This window comes from Heloderma suspectum, chromosome 4 (assembly GCF_057233095.1).
Source record: "Heloderma suspectum isolate Gila_16-S chromosome 4, 16-S_ref, whole genome shotgun sequence".
Lineage (NCBI taxonomy): Eukaryota > Metazoa > Chordata > Lepidosauria > Squamata > Helodermatidae > Heloderma > Heloderma suspectum.
In genome coordinates, this window is record NC_139461.1 from 14811763 (window position 1) to 14830275 (window position 18513).

General features: G+C 48.0%; 1 protein-coding gene across 1 annotated transcript; it reads left to right on the top strand.

Annotated features, from left to right (window-relative positions):
* The first annotated feature begins 6999 nt into the window (after positions 1 to 6999).
* Positions 7000 to 7788, top strand: LOC146346570 (uncharacterized). The gene has a single exon (XM_084847961.1). The coding sequence runs from the start codon at positions 7000 to 7002 to the stop codon at positions 7786 to 7788; it is 789 nt and encodes a 262-aa protein (XP_084704087.1).
* The last annotated feature ends 10725 nt before the right edge of the window (positions 7789 to 18513 follow it).

The following is an 18513-nucleotide window of genomic DNA, read 5'->3' on the forward strand; positions in this document are numbered from 1 at the left end:
GGCTAATTCAGGGACACCATTTGCATCCCTGTGGAGGCCGTGATAGGGGCGGGGGAAACCCAGCGGATGCAAATGGAGGCGGCTACCGCCATTTGTGTACGCTGGGTTTTTTTTCCCCCTGCCATGATAGGCTACGTAAGTATTTACATAGCCTATCACAGCAGGGGGGAAAACCCAGCGTACGCAAATGGCGTCGGCTACCACCATTTGCGTACGCTGGGATTTTTTCCCCTGCCGTGATAGGCTACGTAAATATTTACATAGCCTATCACAGCTCAATACAGGGAGGCAAATGGCAGTGGCTACGACAGCCGCCATTTGCGTCCCTGCAGGGCTGCCCAGTGGCCAGATGTCCAGCTGCGGGCGGCCGGAGCTGGCTGGGCCAGATTCTGAGGGGAGGGACGGAGCGCCTCCCCCCCACCGCGGATTGCCCAGCATGGACCCAGGTAGGTGTTTCGTACATCCCTACGTGGAAGCCTCTCTCCAGTGCTTTCCATTGGACACACTTCCTGGAATGTTTTCGGATTCACGTTGCGTCACTCCCAAGCTATTCCAGAATGTGCAGCTGGCTAGGAGTAGCTGAGGGAGCCATGCTCCACTGTGAGAGGCATGGGGACATTTTTCATAATTGCCTGAAAAGGAGCAAAAAACCTCTTGCCCACCTTGTAAGGATAAAGTAAATGGTAACTCTCTCCTCCGTTTTCGGGAAACCCCTTCCCTCACTAGCAGAAGATCACACTTCATTGGGGGAGGGGGGCACATGTCATAATTTGCAGGAGATGAGGATTTTCCTGAGCACTATGTTATACCGAGACAGCCCATTGGTCTGTTTAGCCCCTCAGGCAAAGAATATTCCCAGTACTACTCCCTAATAAACTTTTTTATAAAACAGCAACAACAACCAAAACCTGGAGGTTTGAATCTGGGACCTTATGCATGCAAAGTGTTTATTCTATCACTGAGTTTATGGGCTTGCCTGGTTGTACAATTGCATGAATCTCATAAATACCTTGTAGCATGCACTGTCATTTTGTTTACAGATTTGTTCCTTGTTAGAATTACACCAGGGACAGCCATGTTGTTGGGTTTTGTTTTCCTTTGTGAGGTGATGCGATCTTTACTTGTGGGTTCTGATGCAGTAATGTACAATAGATTCAACCCGCTATTCAGCAGCAGCTGTACCTCTGGGGTGAGGGAGCAACCATTCACACAAAGAAGTCCAGCATTTCAAAAGAGAAACTCTTAGGCTCTCCTGCGTAAGATATAGTGCTACAGACAAATGCTATTATATATATGGTGTAGTGGTGAGAGTGATGGGCTGGGAGCTGGGAAATCTGGGTTCCAGTCCCCACTCGGCCATGGAAGCTCACTGGGTGACTTTGGGCCAGTCACAGACTCTCAGCCCAACCCACCTCACAAGGTTGTTGTTGTGAGGCTAAAATGGAGGAGAAGGAAGATTATGTACACCATCTTGGGTTCCTTAAGGAGGAAAAAAAGCGGGATATAAATGTAATAAATAAATAATAATAAATTATATACACACACACACATACACACACATATACATATACATACGTGTGTGTGTGTGTGTGTGCATATGGTGCTATTTTTATGTGGGTTTCATGACATCATTGCTTTCCTTAAAAAAATAAATAAAAATGAAGTGTCTAAATTATTGTGATTGTAGCGAACAGGCTATATTCCAAACTATTCTGATGCTTGTTTTGTCTCTCAAAGAGAAATCCCAGAAGCATGGGCAAATACATACATTTGCCAAAATATTTAAGGCTGTTTGATTTGCAGTTTCATCTCTTCTGTGTTGGGCTAAACCATTTTTGAAAAGAAAAAAAAAAGAGGGGAAAAGTTTTTATTGGTGTTGAGTTTTTGTTCTCTCTGCTGTCTGTTGTGAATGGTTCCTTTTGCAATGCTGCCTTGTGGTGCTATTCGACTAAGATGGTGGCTGCTGCAATTTCTAATGGGATTATTAAACTTTTCCTACCCAGTTGTCCTGTTCATTTGTGTGCTATGCTTAATTTCTAACATGAATGATTTTAGGGCTCAGTTCTGCTGGTGAATTTGAAGCCCTTTCTTTTAATGTGAAACCCTTGCTTCTAAGAACAATTTTAGGCAAGAATTCCAAGACACCAGAAACAGATACCTAAAAGCGTCTTTATCCTAGGCCTTCACTAAAACTGGATCATCACCACTCTGCAATCAACATGACTTTTCCCTCCAGTTCTTCTTCCTCCCAGGTCCTTTGCATGTCTCTACTACAACTCCCAACATGCAATTCCCCCAGCACAGTACCACATATACATGGGACAATTAGGGATAAACAGATTACCTTGTCTATCCGTGTTCCTGCATTCTACCCTGCTTGCATTATGATTTAACGTGAAGCATGGCTAAAATTAAGTTCAGAACTGGTTCATCATCTGTTTACTGTTGCTGTCATTTCATTCTTCTTTCTGATGCACACCAACCCCTGTGCACTCAAATCATCGCTCAGTGTTTCCTCAATACCCACAATTCTCACTGTTGTAGGTTGTTCTTGTTGTTGTATTTATGTATATAAATGAATAACATGGCACTTGATGAAGTACAAGGACAGATCCCTGCCCCAAGAAACTTACAATTTATAATTTGTCAAAGGGCCAAGAACAGAGGAAAGGGATAGGGATGGAGAGAAGCGTACACCAGAGGGTAGGCTATTTATTTCAATTACACAGTCTTGGGCTTAGCTATATTAAGGTATAGGGAGTAGAGATTAGGTCAAGGGATGTGAGAGAAATCTGCAATGGAATCAAATGAATTCAGATTTCTATTAATCCAACCCACAGATTCTGCAGTGGACTGGCTTTTCCTGAGTTGCAGACTGAGAGATTCTGCAGACTTTTTTTGCACAAATTCAGAAAATGGGAAAAATCCAATTCTGTCAATGACCGGATGATGGAATGAAAGCTACCCGATAATCCGCAAAACACAGACAGAATGGATTTTTAAAAATCCACACATCCCTAGTTGGGTCCCAAGTACTTTTATTTCTTTATTAGCTTTATAAAACATACCATCAGGTGCCCATGGTGATATTCAATAAAAATATGATGAAAACATTTCATAAAAAAGAAGAAACAAAGGAACACAATAACATGAGAGAGCAGCATTAAAGTTACATTTGAAGAGAGAAAATATTATACAGCATTAAGAGCCCGATGGAACAGAACAGCCTTTAATGCCTATTGGCAACAAAATAAGAATGGAGCCAATCTTACTTCTCCCAGGAGGGGTTTCCACACTCAGGGTGCTGCTCCCAAGAAGGCGTCATTTCAAGGCCCCACTAACCCAGCCTCTCGAGGTAGTGGGGCATATAACAGGGCCTACAACGATAGGGATGTACGAAAATCACTTACCTTTCAGGGATTATGCTAATGGTGGGGAGGGAGGCGTTCCGTCCCTCCCCCTGGAATCCTCACCGGGGGGGAGGCGCTCCGTTCCTCCCCCCCGGAATCCTGGCCGGCCAGCTGTGCTCCGCAGCAATTCTGCAGAGCCACCGTCCGGCTCCGCCAGCAGCCTGACATCCGGCCGCTGGCTAGCAGGGATGCAAATGGCGGCGGCCATAGCCGCCGCCATTTGCCTCCCTGCAGTCAGCCATGATAGGCTACATAAATAAATGTTTACGTAGCCTATTACAGCTGATTTAAAAAACAAACAAACGCGCGTACGCAAATGCCGCCATTTGCGTTTCTTATTTTGGCATGTCTTAGTCTACGTAAACATTTACATAGACTAAGATGGAGAGAATAAGGGGAACGCAAATCGCGTAGCATCTACGCTATTTGCGTTCCCCTTATTTTCGCCATCTTAGTCTACATAAATGTTTACGTAGACTAAGACGTGCCAAAATAAGGAACGCATACGGTGGCAGCCATGGCTGCTGCCATTTGCGTACGTGCGTTGTTGTTTTTTAAGTCGGCCATGATAGGCTACGTAAACATTTACGTAGCCTATCACGGTGTTTTTAAAAATCTAGCCGTGATAGGCTACGTAAATCTTTACGTAGCCTATCACGTTTTTTTGTTTGTTTGTTTGTTTACCTGGAAATGGCGGCAGTGGCAGCCGGTCAGAAGACCAGCCACCGCAGCCGCTGCAGCCGCCGAACTGCCGCCGCTGCAGCTGCTGCCACCAGGAAGATCCGCCCAAGGTAAGTCCCATTCTGGGGGGGTGGTGGGGGAGTGGCGGGCTGTTCCGCCACCGATTTTGGGGGGCCAAATGCGCTGGCATTCAGCCTCCCCGAGATCTGTGGTGGAACTTTCATACATCCCTATACAACGATGATTGTAAATTATGGGCATATTGATATGTAAGGCGGTGGTCCTCCAAATATCCTGGCTGCAAACCCTTTAGAGATTTGTTGGTCAAAGCCAGCACCTTGAATTGTGCCTGGAAGCAAATTGAAAGACAGTAAATTTGTTGCAAGATTGGTCTAAGGTGGTCTACAAAGCACACTCCTGAAAAAAGTCTAGTGGCTGCATTGTGCACTAGCTGTCATTCCCAGAGATTTGTCAAGGGCAGCCCCCCACAGAGAGCACTGAAGTAATCTAAAGAAGAGGTGATGAAGGCATGAATCACTCTGGCCAGATGTTCTTTCCCAAGAAAGAGGGCAGGTGGCATGCCAGGCAAAGCTGAGCAAAAGCACTCTTGGCCACCGTTGCTATCTGACCTTCCAGAAGCAGCGCCTACCCCTACTGTAGGGATGTTGACCATCTTTCAACCTGAAGGCGGAATTCAAATCTGGAGAAGCTCTGAGGTTGGGCCAAAGGCAAATGGGAGTGGGGTCAAAATGCCCTGAATAATAGCATATTTGAGCTTAAAGGGCTTACAGCTAGGGATTGTGTAAAAGCCATTCTATCTGTGTTTTGCGGGTTGACAGTCACTTTTTGTTCCTTCATCCATCCATTGTCAGAATTGCATTTTGTTTTTAGTTTATGAATTTGTGCAAATTCACAGGTGCAAAAAAGTGCACATTCCCACAAAATATACAAATCCCCCCCCCCCCGTGCACAATTTCATGCTTTAGCGTGTGGGAGAACTGAACATTCCGAGCAAGGTTTTTTTTAAAAAAAAATTGCATATTTTTCTACAATTTTTTTTTTCAGAATTCCCAAAGGTTAGACAAACGGTCCACAAGTCCACGGAATCGACATGACAGGAGGAAAGCATAAACCGTGGGTTGGATTCATAAAAACCCAAACTCATTTGGTTCTGTTGTGTGGTTTTATCTGACACCTCTACTTACAACCAGTCAGTGCTCAGTAAAAAGGAGGTGGGTCAAGTCAGGGGAAGAGGGCATGGCCAGCCGGGGAACCCAAGAGAGCCAGTTTGGAATCACTGATGGGCCTGATTTGGCCTATGGGTCTGAGGATCAACACCCTTGCCCTACAGTGCAGAATTTTTGTAAAAACATAGAATCCATTTATCTGTACATTTTTATTGTGCTGCACGCGCATGCACGCACACACACACACACACACCAATTTCCCTCCAAATGACTACAGTTCTAAGAATTTTCTAACACAACATACACAGGTAAAATTGCAAGATCAGTTACTTAGGAAACCATCTGCTCTTGTAACTGGCTGGAGAGAGATCATTCGGCTGGATGAAGCAGACAGCAGCCTTGTGATTCTGTGTAATAGAAAATAAAATTGAAACAGAAACCCTTGGAGTCACTGGTATTGTTCACTGATAATGTCGGAGAATTTCTCCACGAATCTCTGGGAGGCCGAATGCCAACGCATTCGGCCCCCCGAAATTGGTGGAGAAATGGTCCGCCACCCCCCCGCCACCCACCCCGGGATGGGACTTACCTTTGTCGAATGGCGGCAGTACGGTGGCGGCGGCGGCCAGTCTTCCGACCGGCTGCCGCCACCACCATTTCCAAGTAAAAAACAAAACAAATCAACAAACGTGATAGGCTACGTAAAGATTTACGTAGCCTATCACGGCTAGATTTTCAAAAAACACTGTGATAGGCTACGTAAATGTTTATGTAGCCTATCATGGCTGACTTTGGGGAAAAAAAAAAAAGCACATACGCAAATGGCGGCACCCATGGGCGCCGCCATTTGCGTTCCTTATTTGGGCAAGTGTAGTCTACGTAAACATTTATGTAGACTACGGCGAAATTTTCGCCATAGTCTACGTAAAAGTTTACGCAGACTACACGTGCCCAAATAAGGAACGCAAATGGCGGCGTCCATGGGTGCCGCCATTTGGTATGTGCTTTCCCCCCCCCCCAAAGTTAGCCATGATAGGCTACGTAAACATTTAAGTAGCCTATCATGGCTGACTGCAGGGACGCAAACGGCGGCGGTTACGGCCGCCGCCATTTGCGTCCCAGCAGGAGACGAGATTCGCGGCCGGAGGGACGGGGCGCCTCCCCCCCCGGCCAGAATTTCGGCGGGGAGGGATGGGGCACCTCCCCCCCACCCAGAATTTTGGGGGGAGGGACAGCGCGCCTCCCCCCCACCGCAAAGCAAGCTGCGGGACCAGGTAAGGGACTTTCGTCCATCCCTAGATACTAGCACATTTTGAATCCAGCCACTAAGGGGAAAGAAACAACCCTGAGCTTGTGGGCTATAGGAGAACAGGTTGTAAGAGGCAAGCAAGCAATGACAATGACAGATGGTGAAAATAATCAGGAATGCAGAACTACAGTTTCAGTTTAGCAAGTTTACTCTAGGTAAATAAAGAGAGGACTGTGGGTTTGGCTGTGTACTTCGTGTCAGAACCTATACTGAAGTTGAGGAACTTTAGCTCCCCAGAGATGTGTGTTTACCTTCCCGATGTAGCTGAGCAACCTAAAGGTTCTGTATTTGCATTGCTAATGCAAAGGACTGGAGCAGGTTTCAAATGCACTGGCAGCCTGACTGATGAAAGTATCGAGAGTGGCTGACATTGGGAAATGAGTCCTTTTCTCCTGTTCCTACGGGCAGAAATATGAAACTAGCCTGCAACTCCCCTTCACCTTTTCTCAGCACTGACCAGCAATGGAAATACTTGACAGAACATGATCCTCAGTACGAAGGTGGGAAAAAGGTCAAACTGGCAGGCAAGGAGTTGACGTCGGTGCCCCAGCAGCTGTTTGCGCTGGAAGGATTGCAGGTTTTGGAAATGAGCCCGGAACGAGAGAGCTGCCTGAGGTATCGGATGGATTTCATCCCTCATGAAATTGGTCGCTTGAGGAACCTAACCTTGCTGTACCTGGATTCCAACAACCTGAGAGAAATTCCAGTTGAGATTGGCTCCTTGGTCAAGTTGGAAAGGCTTACGCTCAGCAACAACAGTTTGACTTCTCTGCCTGAGGAAATTGGAGGCCTCGAAAGACTCCGCAGCCTCCATCTGGCCAACAATAGCCTGACGGAACTTCCAGCACCCCTTTGTCAGCTGAGGAACCTGGTTTTCTTGGATGCCACTGATAATCACATCAGCACCATCCCTGACGCCATCTCCCAGCTACAAAAACTGAAGACATTGCTACTGCTTTTCAATTCTCTCAAGCACCTGCCAAGGGGCATCTGCACTTTAAAGGCCTTGAGCACCCTCTGGCTAGGCCAGAATAAACTAAAGGAGCTTCCATCAAACTTTGGTCTGCTGGTTAATTTGGACTGGGGGTTGAATTATTGTTCGTGCAATTTTGAAGGGAACCTGTTGACGCACCCACCTCCGGAAGTATGTAGTGGGGGGCCTGCTGCAATAAGAAGGTATTTTGCCTCACTAAGGGAATAGAAAGTGTATGTTGTGTGGGAGATGTATTGCATTGTTTGGGATGAGGCAACTCGTGCTTTTGCTTAGAACAGCTGTGAGAACACGTATACCGTGGGGACTATTTGATTCAGTCCCAATACAGATACAGTACTGACCTTTGGCCTTCTAATCTTTTAAAAAAGAAGGTTGGATCCTTTTTCTTCCCTTTTGCGGGGGATGTGTTCTCTCCGTGGTGTACTGCTGTTCCTCCCCTCTTTGCAAGAATAGTTTTAAACACGGTAGCTTTAAAGTGATATGATGTGATGGGTGTTTTAATATGCAAAGCACTTGAAGCTGCAGCTGGCAGAAATCAAGAGGGTGACTATATAAAGAACATGATCTATGAGTGTGACTAACTAATGATGCATTGTGTAAAGCTCAGGTTCCCAAGTCTTTCTTGTGGGCACCACCTTTTGAGATTCTCATCTCATCCAATTTCCACAGGGTAGAAAGTGCAAATCAGCCAGACTGTGGGCATCAGAGTGCTCTATGCGACCCTTCCATGTGACCCGCTGCCGTCTGTGTAGTGTCTTGCATCTGAGTGACATGCAACAGCGCTGCACACGGAGTGGGGGCTGTTGCAGTACTGCTGTTGCAGTACTGGCATGTTTGGGGGAAGAAACTACAAGCAGGTTGAAGGGCTGGATGCACCCGATCTCGTCTGATCTTGGAAGCTAAGCAGGGTCAGCCCTGGTTAGTCCTTGGATGGGAGACCGCCTATGAATCAGGCTTCCTGAGCAGGGGGCTGGACTCAATGGTCTTGTAGGCCCCTTCCAGCCCTAGGATTCTATACCCTGATAATTATATTTTTGAAGTTTGAAACTGCAACACACTCAAACATTACTACTGAGCAGGAGGTTGCCTCTGCCTGCAGCCTGGGGAAAGAACAAGCCCACGGGATCTGTCTAGAATAGAGATGCTAAATCTCAGGCCTGGGGCCAAATCCAGCCCTCTGAAGTTCTCCAGATGGCCATGCCCCTGTCCACATCCCCCCAGTCACTGATAGGTTATTTCACAGCTTCTGTGCTGTTTTTTCCACTACTCTAAAGGGTTGAAGATGCCTCTCCTGAGGCTTAGCTGCTGGCAGTAAGAGCTTTAAGCTCAAATATGCTGGCATTTTTGGAAATGTGGTCCTGCCCCTTTTCTCTTGGCCCTGCCCACCACTGTAATGCAGTCCCTGAAAGCTTCTCCAAAATGGGTTCCAAACCTTGGGCTGAAAAAGGTTCTGCACCCCAGGCCTATTATATGTGCACATTGGCCTCTTATTCAAGACCATTGTCAGCACCCAGCATGCTTGGGCAGATGCTGGGACCACAGTGTCACCAGTGACACATGTCCCAACCCCCACTTTGAGAAATGATTCTAAGCAGTGTCAGGCAGCTGAGTCCGTTTGCTAATTTAGTTTCCCACTCCTATGCTATGTAGGAGTGATGCTATGTAGGGGGATGTAAATGGTGGCTAGACCCTGTTTGGACTGCAAGTACTGCTTGCAGCTGCCCACCCACTGCCACCCATGGCCAGGTAAGACCAGCAGGGCCCACCAGCGACCACCAGAACACATTTTGCCCAGCCCTGCTCTTAGGGCTGAAGCGGACATCACGCAGAATCCATATCTAGCAGCTGTGTCTTTTTTATTCCTCTTTGCTCTAGTGTACCAACGAGGGCCTCAGTCCAGATTGGGATCCTGTGCTTGCTGTAGATAGGGTTGTTATCAGCACCTAAATGGGTCCAGTAGGCCATGCTCAGCTTCCTAGAGCCTGCTTGCAGAGCCATGGGGCGCTGACGGACCCAGCTGCCAAGCGCCTCAGAGCTTCGCAGCAACTAGGATCTCCTCGCCCCTCGCTGCTGACACTGCTGCTTCCTTCTACCCTTCCCAGCTTGGCTACTGTGGGGGCAGTAGCACCAGCGGGGCCTCCCTCTTGTCATCCTCCTGCCCTGCCGATACCGGTGCGGTTGCCGGGATGGGGGGAAGATAAGAGGTGAGTGGTGCTCCCTTCTCCTCCTCCCCACACCCTAGGTACCATGGTGGCAGTGGCAGTGGTGGGGCAGGAGGACTTAGCAGGCCCATCAGCTCGCGCACATCCTTTCTCACCCATCCTCTTTTGTGGCTGCCATTTTAACACAAGATGGCGGCTCTTGATTTTCATGAGTCTTTGGTTGCAGAAATGGCCCTTTAGGACCCTAGGGATGTACGAAAGTCACTTACCTGGTCTCGCAGCTTGCTTCGCGGTGGGGGAGGGAGGCGCTTCGCTTCTCCCCCCGAATTTCAGGCCGGGGGGGAGCCGTCCCGCCTCGCCCGGCCGAAATTCAGGCTGGGGGGGGAGGCTTCCCGCCTCGCCCGGCCGAAATTCAGGCCGGGGAGAAGCGCCCCATCTCCCTGGCTGCGAACTACGAAAGTAAAAAAAAAAAAAAAGACCCCGTGATAGGCTATGTAACGATTTACGCAGCCTATCATGGCTAGATTTGCAAAGTCAGCCATGATAGGCTATGTTAATCATTACATAGCCTATCACGGGTGACTTTGAAAAAAAAAAAAGCGCGTACGCATATGGCGGCCCCCATGGGGCGCCGCCATTTGCGTTCCTTATTTGGTCCCGGTGGTCTACGTAAAGATTTATAAATTTATAAATCTTTACGTAGACTACTGGGACCAAATAAGGAACACAAACGGCGGCGCCCTTAGGGCGCAGCCATTTGCATACGCGCTATTTTTTTTTTCCAAAGTCACCCGTGATAGGCTGCGTAACAATTTACATAGCCTATCACGGCTGACTTTGGAAATCTAGCCATGATAGGCTACGTTAATCGTTACGTAGCCTATCACAGGGGTTTTGGGTTTTTTTTACACTTTGCTTCACGGCCGGGGAGACGGGGCGCTTCTCCCCGGCCTGAATTTCGGCCGGGCGAGGCGGGATGCCTCCCCCCCCTCACCTGAACTTCGGGGGGAGAAGCGAAGCGCCTCCCCCCCACCGCGAAGCACCCCTGCGAAAAGGTAAGTGACTTTCGTACATCCCTATGTATGCCGCCTTGGGTTCCTTAAGGAGGAAAAAAGGCAGGATATAAATACATACATACATACATACATACGACATAGCTGCTAGATGCAGGTTTCAAGTAATGTCAGCTTTGGCCCACCCTGAAGGCAATGGTGTGCCATGCTGTGATGTGCCCAGCACTAAATGTGCCCAGCTGGGGCAGGGAAGAGGAGAAGGGCTCATTAGGAGTGTAATGGGATTTGTCCTACATACTCAGATTGTAGATTGATAATATCTAGCATTTCCGTGTTCAGAATTGTTTTTTTAAAAAATCCCCATCCTGATCATCAGTAGTATAGAGGTAAATTCTGCAGTGCAGGTGCTCATCATGGCACTCTCCATAGCCCCCAAAGACAGTCCAAAAATGCAGGCAGCTGTGTTGATCCTTATCAAGGGACCAGTTCTAGAAGTTTTTGTATTGTGAGGATTGCAGCTTAGCTCAGAAGGAACAAGGAATTCTTAGGAGGGTGGCAGATGACATCAACATCCCTGTCAGTCAAAAAGTGCTGGTGCTGCGTCCCTTCAAGCCCTAGCTCTGCTACACCAGAGTAATGCAGAAGCTATGCATTGGTACTACTCAAAGAGTTACATTTGTTTTCCCGATGATGCATCATTTGGAACGTGTCGGGGAATTACCATGACTTACATGCTGTTAAAGAACAAGAACATACTGGTCCTGTTCACACATAACACGAAGCCATGATGGTTAGGGAATTTCTGCCAACCAAGGTGGCATTGTGTGTCTTGTGAGGAGAGAAAACTACATTTCCTGTAGTTTGTAAGCCACCCCCACTAAAGAATTAATGGGCCCCAGAGGACTTTCAGGCCGTGACCATAGAGTCTGCCAGCTAGAGCGTCGGGCACTGCTGGTGACACTTTAGCCACTGTGGACATTCTCTATGGTCATGCGGCCATTTTGGCTGTTGGAATGGCCACTGGGAGCCTGTTCATGCCACAGAGGATGATGGGATACTTGGTAACCATGCCAGGAAGGTCACCAGGTCACAATCATTTGACAGGTGCTTGTGTCATTGTTTTGCTAATGATCCCCCTCCATAGTTACCCTAACCACCCCCACCACCCCCATGCATGTCTGAACAGGCCCAATTTGTAGTATGGCACTTGGGGTTGGTGGTGTTTGTCAACATTTAGCGTACCTGCTGAAAAACAGAAATTGAGCAGAAGAAGGTTTTCCACTCATTTCATCTCTGTTAAAAATAATTTTAAAAAGAAGTTTCACCCCCTTAATTTCTGCATGCTAGGATTTTGCTTAAAGCACAGGAGCAGCACCGGCAAAACAATAATGTGGCAACCCTTCCCATGCTGACTGTGACAAGCCCTCCTCCCATTGTTCTCTTAACCTCCATCCATCCTGACTGTCTCTGTCATAAGTGTGTAAGACCTGGATGTTGAAAGATATGAATGTTATAATCATACCATAAATCTAAATGGCATCATTACACAGAACAAACACAAACTTCAGATGCTGTCATTAAAATTATATTAAAATCTAATCTCGCTTGGCTTAGCCTGTGCTTGTTTGTGACTATTTGTGGCTCTGTTTCTTTTTGCTTCCTTCATTTTTGCCCGTGATGACGAAAGTCCCAGCCTGCAACTAGGGATGTATGAGAATGTTGTTCCTGTTCACAAATCATGCAAAATTATCCTCTTCACAACACTGAATGCAAACATGAGCAGGAATGTAGTTCATGGGAAAAAATGGAGATTTCCTAAATTTGCATTCTCATTCACAAGTGTGCACTTGTGCAAGTGTGCAAGTCCAAATATGCACACTTGTGCAAGGGCGCATGTCTGAAAATGTGCATTTCCCCCCAAACCATATTTTCATGCTTTATTCTATTGGTGGAAAGTGTGCATTAGGAGGGGCGAGCCTTGAAAACTGCACATTTTTTTCAAGTTTAAAAGTGCACACTTTTAGGGGTGTACGGATTCCCCACCGTCTGTTCCGGTGGGGAATCTGTGGGGTGGGGGGGGCGATCCGTTCCCCCCCCCCCGAATCCTCCAGAGTGGTTCCACTCTGCTCAGATTCTGAGGGGGGGGAGTGGCTTGGGAGCGCTTACCTTCCCTCCTGCCAGCCACAGCTGTTTGCCTCCTCCCTGTCCCTGCCAATTGCCTTAAAAAAAAAGTATTTAAAAAAAGTGATCGGGAGGATGTGCCCATAGCCTTATATGCAAATAGAGTCATGAATCTTGTGTATAAGTCTATGTATCCATAGGCTTATATGCAAGATTCACCACTCTATTTTGTGTATAAGTCTATGGGCACATCCTGCTGATCACCTTTTTCATTCATTCTCTAAAAACAAGCCTAACTATGCTGCCTATCATAACTTGACACAAGCTGTGGGCTTCAAGCCCAACAGGGACTGTTAGGCTTGAAGCCCACAACTTCAGTGTGATACCATGGCTTCCTCATCATTCCATCACTTTTCCCCTAGGGATGTCAGAGAATTCTGCCATGGATCCCAGGGAGTCCGAATTCCAGTGAATTCGCCCCCCCAGAATCCATGGCGGAATGGAGCAACCCTTCGCTGAGCCGTGATAGGCTACATAAATATTTGCATAGCCTATCACGGTAAAGGCGGCCATGCAAATGGCATAGCGGCCGCCATTTGTGTGGCTGCCTTTACCATGATAGGCTACATAAATACTTTTTATCACGGCAAAGAGCAGGGGCGCAAATGGTGTAGTGGCCAGCATTTGCATCCCTGCTTTAGCCATGATAGGCTACGTAAATACTTATGTAGCCTATGGTCTACCGTAGGGATGCAAATGGTGTCTCCTACGCAGGACGCCATTTGCGTCTGCACCAGCCCGGCAGTGGCTGGAGGCCCTGCTGGAGATCGGCCCAGCCAGCGGCTCCGTGACATGGCCACAGAGCGGAGCTGGCCGGGCAGAATTCCAGGGGGGAGGACCAGATTGCCTCCCCCCCATCGAGGATTCCGGGGGGAGGAATGGATCGCCTCCCCTGCCCCCAGCGGATGTCCCGACCAGAACCAGGTAAGGGATTCGTACATCCCTACAACCAGGTTGCAATAGTGAAGAGGAGGAATAACTCGGGGGGTCTTTTAATGGGCCCCTGCTTGAGGTATGGGCCCCTGGCCAGTGCCCAACCATGCCTACCCTTGATGCCAGGCCTGCTGCTGGGCATGCTAAATGCTATATCGGAGAAAAAGGGAAACCATAGAGGAGGGGGAATGTCATGGAGTAGCTGTCACGACTCCCTTGGACCCCTCTTTCCTTAAGCTCTCACAAACACACAAAAGGAGAGGCTCCAGTCTCATGCCTTTAATTCATTATTCACAGGTTTATTACAGGTGCAAATCCTCGAAGACTCTCTGGCTACAAAGGAATGCCTCCAGGGGATTCAAATGGAATCACCAAAAGTTGCCCACAGTTTGAAAGGGCGGCAATCTGGCTAGGCTAATTTAGGGAAGGAGGTCCCGCTCCTCACGTGCTGCTTCCCTGCATATCCTCTCACATATTGCTAACCGGTTCGACCTCTGAGCTCCGCCCCTGACATTCCCCTCTTGGCTCTGCATCTCCACCTTGCGTCTGTTAGGTCACAGTCCTCAAGCCCTTCCCCCACCTGCTCGCTGCTTCTCACAGAGGGGGGTAAGGAAGAAGCGTTGTGACTGGCCATCTGGGAGTTGGTAACCCGAGAAGCACACCTACCCATCTCTAGGGGTGTACGAAACCCCACTTACCTGGCTCTGCCGGGTTCCGCAGGTGGGGGGAGGTGATCCATTCCTACCCCCCAGAATCCTGCCCGGCTGGCTCTGCTCCACGGCCAGGCCGTGGAGCTGCTGGCCGGGCCAACCCGCAGTGGGGCCTCTAGCCGCTGCCGGGCTGGTGCAGATGCAAATGGTGTCCTGTGTAGAGGACGCCATTTGCGTCCCTATGCCGGTCTGTGATAGGCTACATAAATATTTACGTAGCCTATCATGGCTAAAGCAGGGATGCAAATGGCATCCCCTACGCCATTTGTGTTCCCGCTATAGCCATGATAGGCTACGTAAATATTTACATAGCCTATCACGGAAAAAACAACAACCAGCAAACGCAAATGGCGGTGGCTATGGTGGCCACCATTTGTGTTCCCTTTTTTTTCCGTTGTGATAGGCTACGTAAATATTTACGTAGTCTATTAGGGCAAAACAGAGGGGCACAAATGGCAGCCACTATGCTATTTGCACCCCTCTGTTTTGCTGTGATAGGCTACGTAAATATTTATGTAGCCTATCACAGTAGAAAAAAAGGGAATGCAAATGGTGGCCACTGTAGCCGCCGCCATTTGCATTCCCTTAGTTTTGCCATGATAGGTTACGTAAATACTTACGTAGCCTATCACAGCTTCCGCAGGGATGCAAATGGCATCCCTGCGTTAGCCGTGATAGACTACATAAGTATTTCCATAGCCTATCATGGCTATATGTAAGAAGCGAATGGCGGCCGCAGACACGGCCACCATTCGCAATGCAGCGCGGACGGCAGCAGTTAGGTGCTCTGTTCCGGGCCCATTTCACGGGGTGCGGGGGTAGGGGGCTTCGTTCCACCACAGATTTCTGGGTGGTGGAATTCTCTGAGATCCGTGGCGGAATTCTACGCCATGCCTACCCATAACTGAACTGGCTTGTGAAAAAGCCTTCCCCAGTTCTGGTGGCTTCTCTTCTGAATCTGAGCTGCTAACTATCTCCCTGCACTCAGAATCAGTCCTGACATCATCCTGGAAGAGGCTGGAAGCTGGCTGGCTGGCAGGAACCCTAAACAGGGGCACCCCACACTGCAACATTTTGTTGCACATCCCTAGGGATGGGGGAGACTTTTGATCAGTTTGCATATTGATACTTACTAAATCTGTGCTTCGCAAACCAGTGTTCAAACTGCAGCATCATTGTCCATCAGTATTTGCACTTCTTTGGATTTTGTAATGCAGTTCTCCAAACAACCAACAGAACAAAAATTGCATTAAAATATGCATATATTACTGGATATATGTGTATGTTAGGGAAAAAAATGCACACACAAAATATATCAGCAAAAGAAACATACAAAACAAGCATTACATTTGGGAAAATTGTATATATTAGGCTAAAGTCCATACAAAAAAGGTGTATGGTGGGGAAAAAAATGTGTACATACAAATTTCCATGCAGGCTATATGACAAAAATCACAAACAGGATGAAATGCATTGAAGGCTAGAAAATGCTGAAATTGAGAGAAACTGAAATTGACAGATTCATGCGAGCCGACTTCCTAATTGTTTAGGGATGTCAGAGAATTCCGCCACAGACTCCAGTGAGGCCGGATTGTTTAGAATCCGGCCCCCCGGAATCCATGGTGGAGCGGCCTCCCGCCCCCCCCACGGAATCCCCCCAGGACAGAACGTACCTGGCGGCGGATCCTGCGGCTCTGGCGGCGGATGCGGTGGCAGCTCCGGCTGTTCTCCTGGCCGCTGCCGGGCTGCTGCAGCCGCAAATGGCGGCCATCGTAGCAGCTGTCATTTGCGTCCTTGCAGTAAGCCATGATAGGTTACGTAAATACTTACGTAGCCTATCACAGCTTACTGCAAGGACACAAATGGTGGCCGTTATGACAGCCGCCATTTTCAGCCGCAGCAGCCGGAACCGGCCGGTGGCTCCGCAGAGGCGCTGCGGAGTGGAGCCGGCAGGGGAGGATTCTGGGCGGAGGGACGTAGCGCCTCCCCTCCACTGCGGATTGACCAGCATGGAGCCAGGTAGGGATTTCGTACATCCCTATAATTGTTTCTTATACTACAGATTTTTTGGTCATTCCCCACTAATAACAGAGAAGACACCCACATTTGAAACACTATACTGTGCTACAGGGCTGATGTCAAGGCTAGGCGTGGTTAGGGATGCTGCCGAAATTCATGGCAGACTAAAATGAGTTTGGATTTCTAAGAACCTGACCTGTGGATTCTGCTGCAGACCGGGCTCCTCAGGAAGCACAGAGTCCATGGAGTTTCAGATCTTTGTTTTTGTTTTTGTTTACCTTCCCCAAATTTACGCAAATTTATTCATAGGACAATACACACATTTCTGCTGAGTCTGGTAAATATACATGGGGAAAAGTTGAATGGAATGAGGGACAATGCGCTAAATGTTATGTACTAATGTAAATTATGTAAATTGTTGCAAACCCTCTTATGGAATTATTTGCGTATTTTTCCACATGATGGAAAAACAATTGAATCTGTCTGTGAATGGATGCTGGAACAAATGACACCGCATGATCCACAAAACATACACGGGATGGATTGCACAGAATCTGGGCATCCCTAGGCATGGTGGAGCACCTGCCCACACCCCAGCAGGGCCCTGGCATAAGACGACTTCTTACGTTTCTTCATTCCTCTGCCCCATCTCACCTTTCAGTCCTACTTCCCTAAGTTCTTCCCTGTCTCCCAAGGCCTGTAGCCTTCCCAGGGTCCTATTTCCTTTACCCCAATTTCTTTTACCCATCTTTCTCTAGACCCTTCCATGGTTCTGCCTTGTCTTGGATCTGGGTAACTCATACAGCGGCAGCCACAAGCTTAAAGACCAGAGATGTTCACTGACAGCTGGAGACACTGCTCTCTGCTCAACTCCACTCTGTTAGTGGAGCTCAGGCAATTGCTGCAAGAACCATTCTCACTGCCACCATAAAACAGCTTCGCCCATTACAGTACAGTAGTACCAGCTCCAGGTTTTGGAGGGCCCTTGGGCAAGACACCCTCAATGGGCCCCCTCCCTCAGTGAGCCTACCTTCTCACGGCCATTGCCACCAGCAGCTGTTCTTGCTCCTCACCCTCTTCCTCATCATTGCTACCACTTGCTTGCTTGACAGGCAGAAAGCCAGTGAGCGAGAGGCAGGTTGAACATTAGGCTGCAGTGGTGAAGAAGAGAAGGAACAACCCTAGGGGGCCCTTGTCAGTGGCCAGATCCTTTGTTCATTACATTTCTATACCGCCCAATAGCTGAAGCTGTCTGGGTGGTCCACAGCAATGAAAACCATATAATACCGCACAATATACAATATGAAAGCTTAGAAGTTTAAAACTGCGGTATAAAATGAAAGCAAAAGCCAAAATGAAACCTAGCAGCAATGGAAAGATTTAAAACACAGTAACAGATTTAAAATAACAGAAAACAGAAGACTAAAATGCCTGGGAAAATAAGGTCTTCACCTGGTGCTGGAAGGAGCACAATGTAAGCGACAAGGGAACAGAAGTGGCACCTCTGTGAAACTATTTGCTGAGCAGGGATTTAAAAAACCCTCTCTCCTTTTCTTGTTCTTACTGTAGTAAAAATGCAACCTAAAAGCCATTGCATGTGTCTTAAGCAGCACGTAGTATTGTAAGAGCTGTGCATGCCTGGAATGAGCAGACAGTAACCCTAAGATAAGGTTGCTAGGCAAACCGCTGGCAACCAATCAAAAGTAACACCCTGGCTGAGGAATGCAAGCTAAGTGATAAAACCATAGCGCAGGGGTTGCCTAGGGTCGACTCTGCTTTTGAGTGTGAGCTCCTCTGTCGAACTGTTTGCAAACAATAAAATCGAGTTGGACCCAGCCTGAAGTTGACTCTCCTCTTTGGGGCAAATTGGACTAGGCTCCAGGGGCGAAACTAGCATTTTGTGCAACACTACTA

Excerpts from the sequence above, each read along its gene's own strand:
- LOC146346570 (XM_084847961.1), top strand. The coding sequence starts at position 7,000 with ATGAAACTAGCCTGCAACTCCCCTTCACCTTTTCTCAGCACTGACCAG.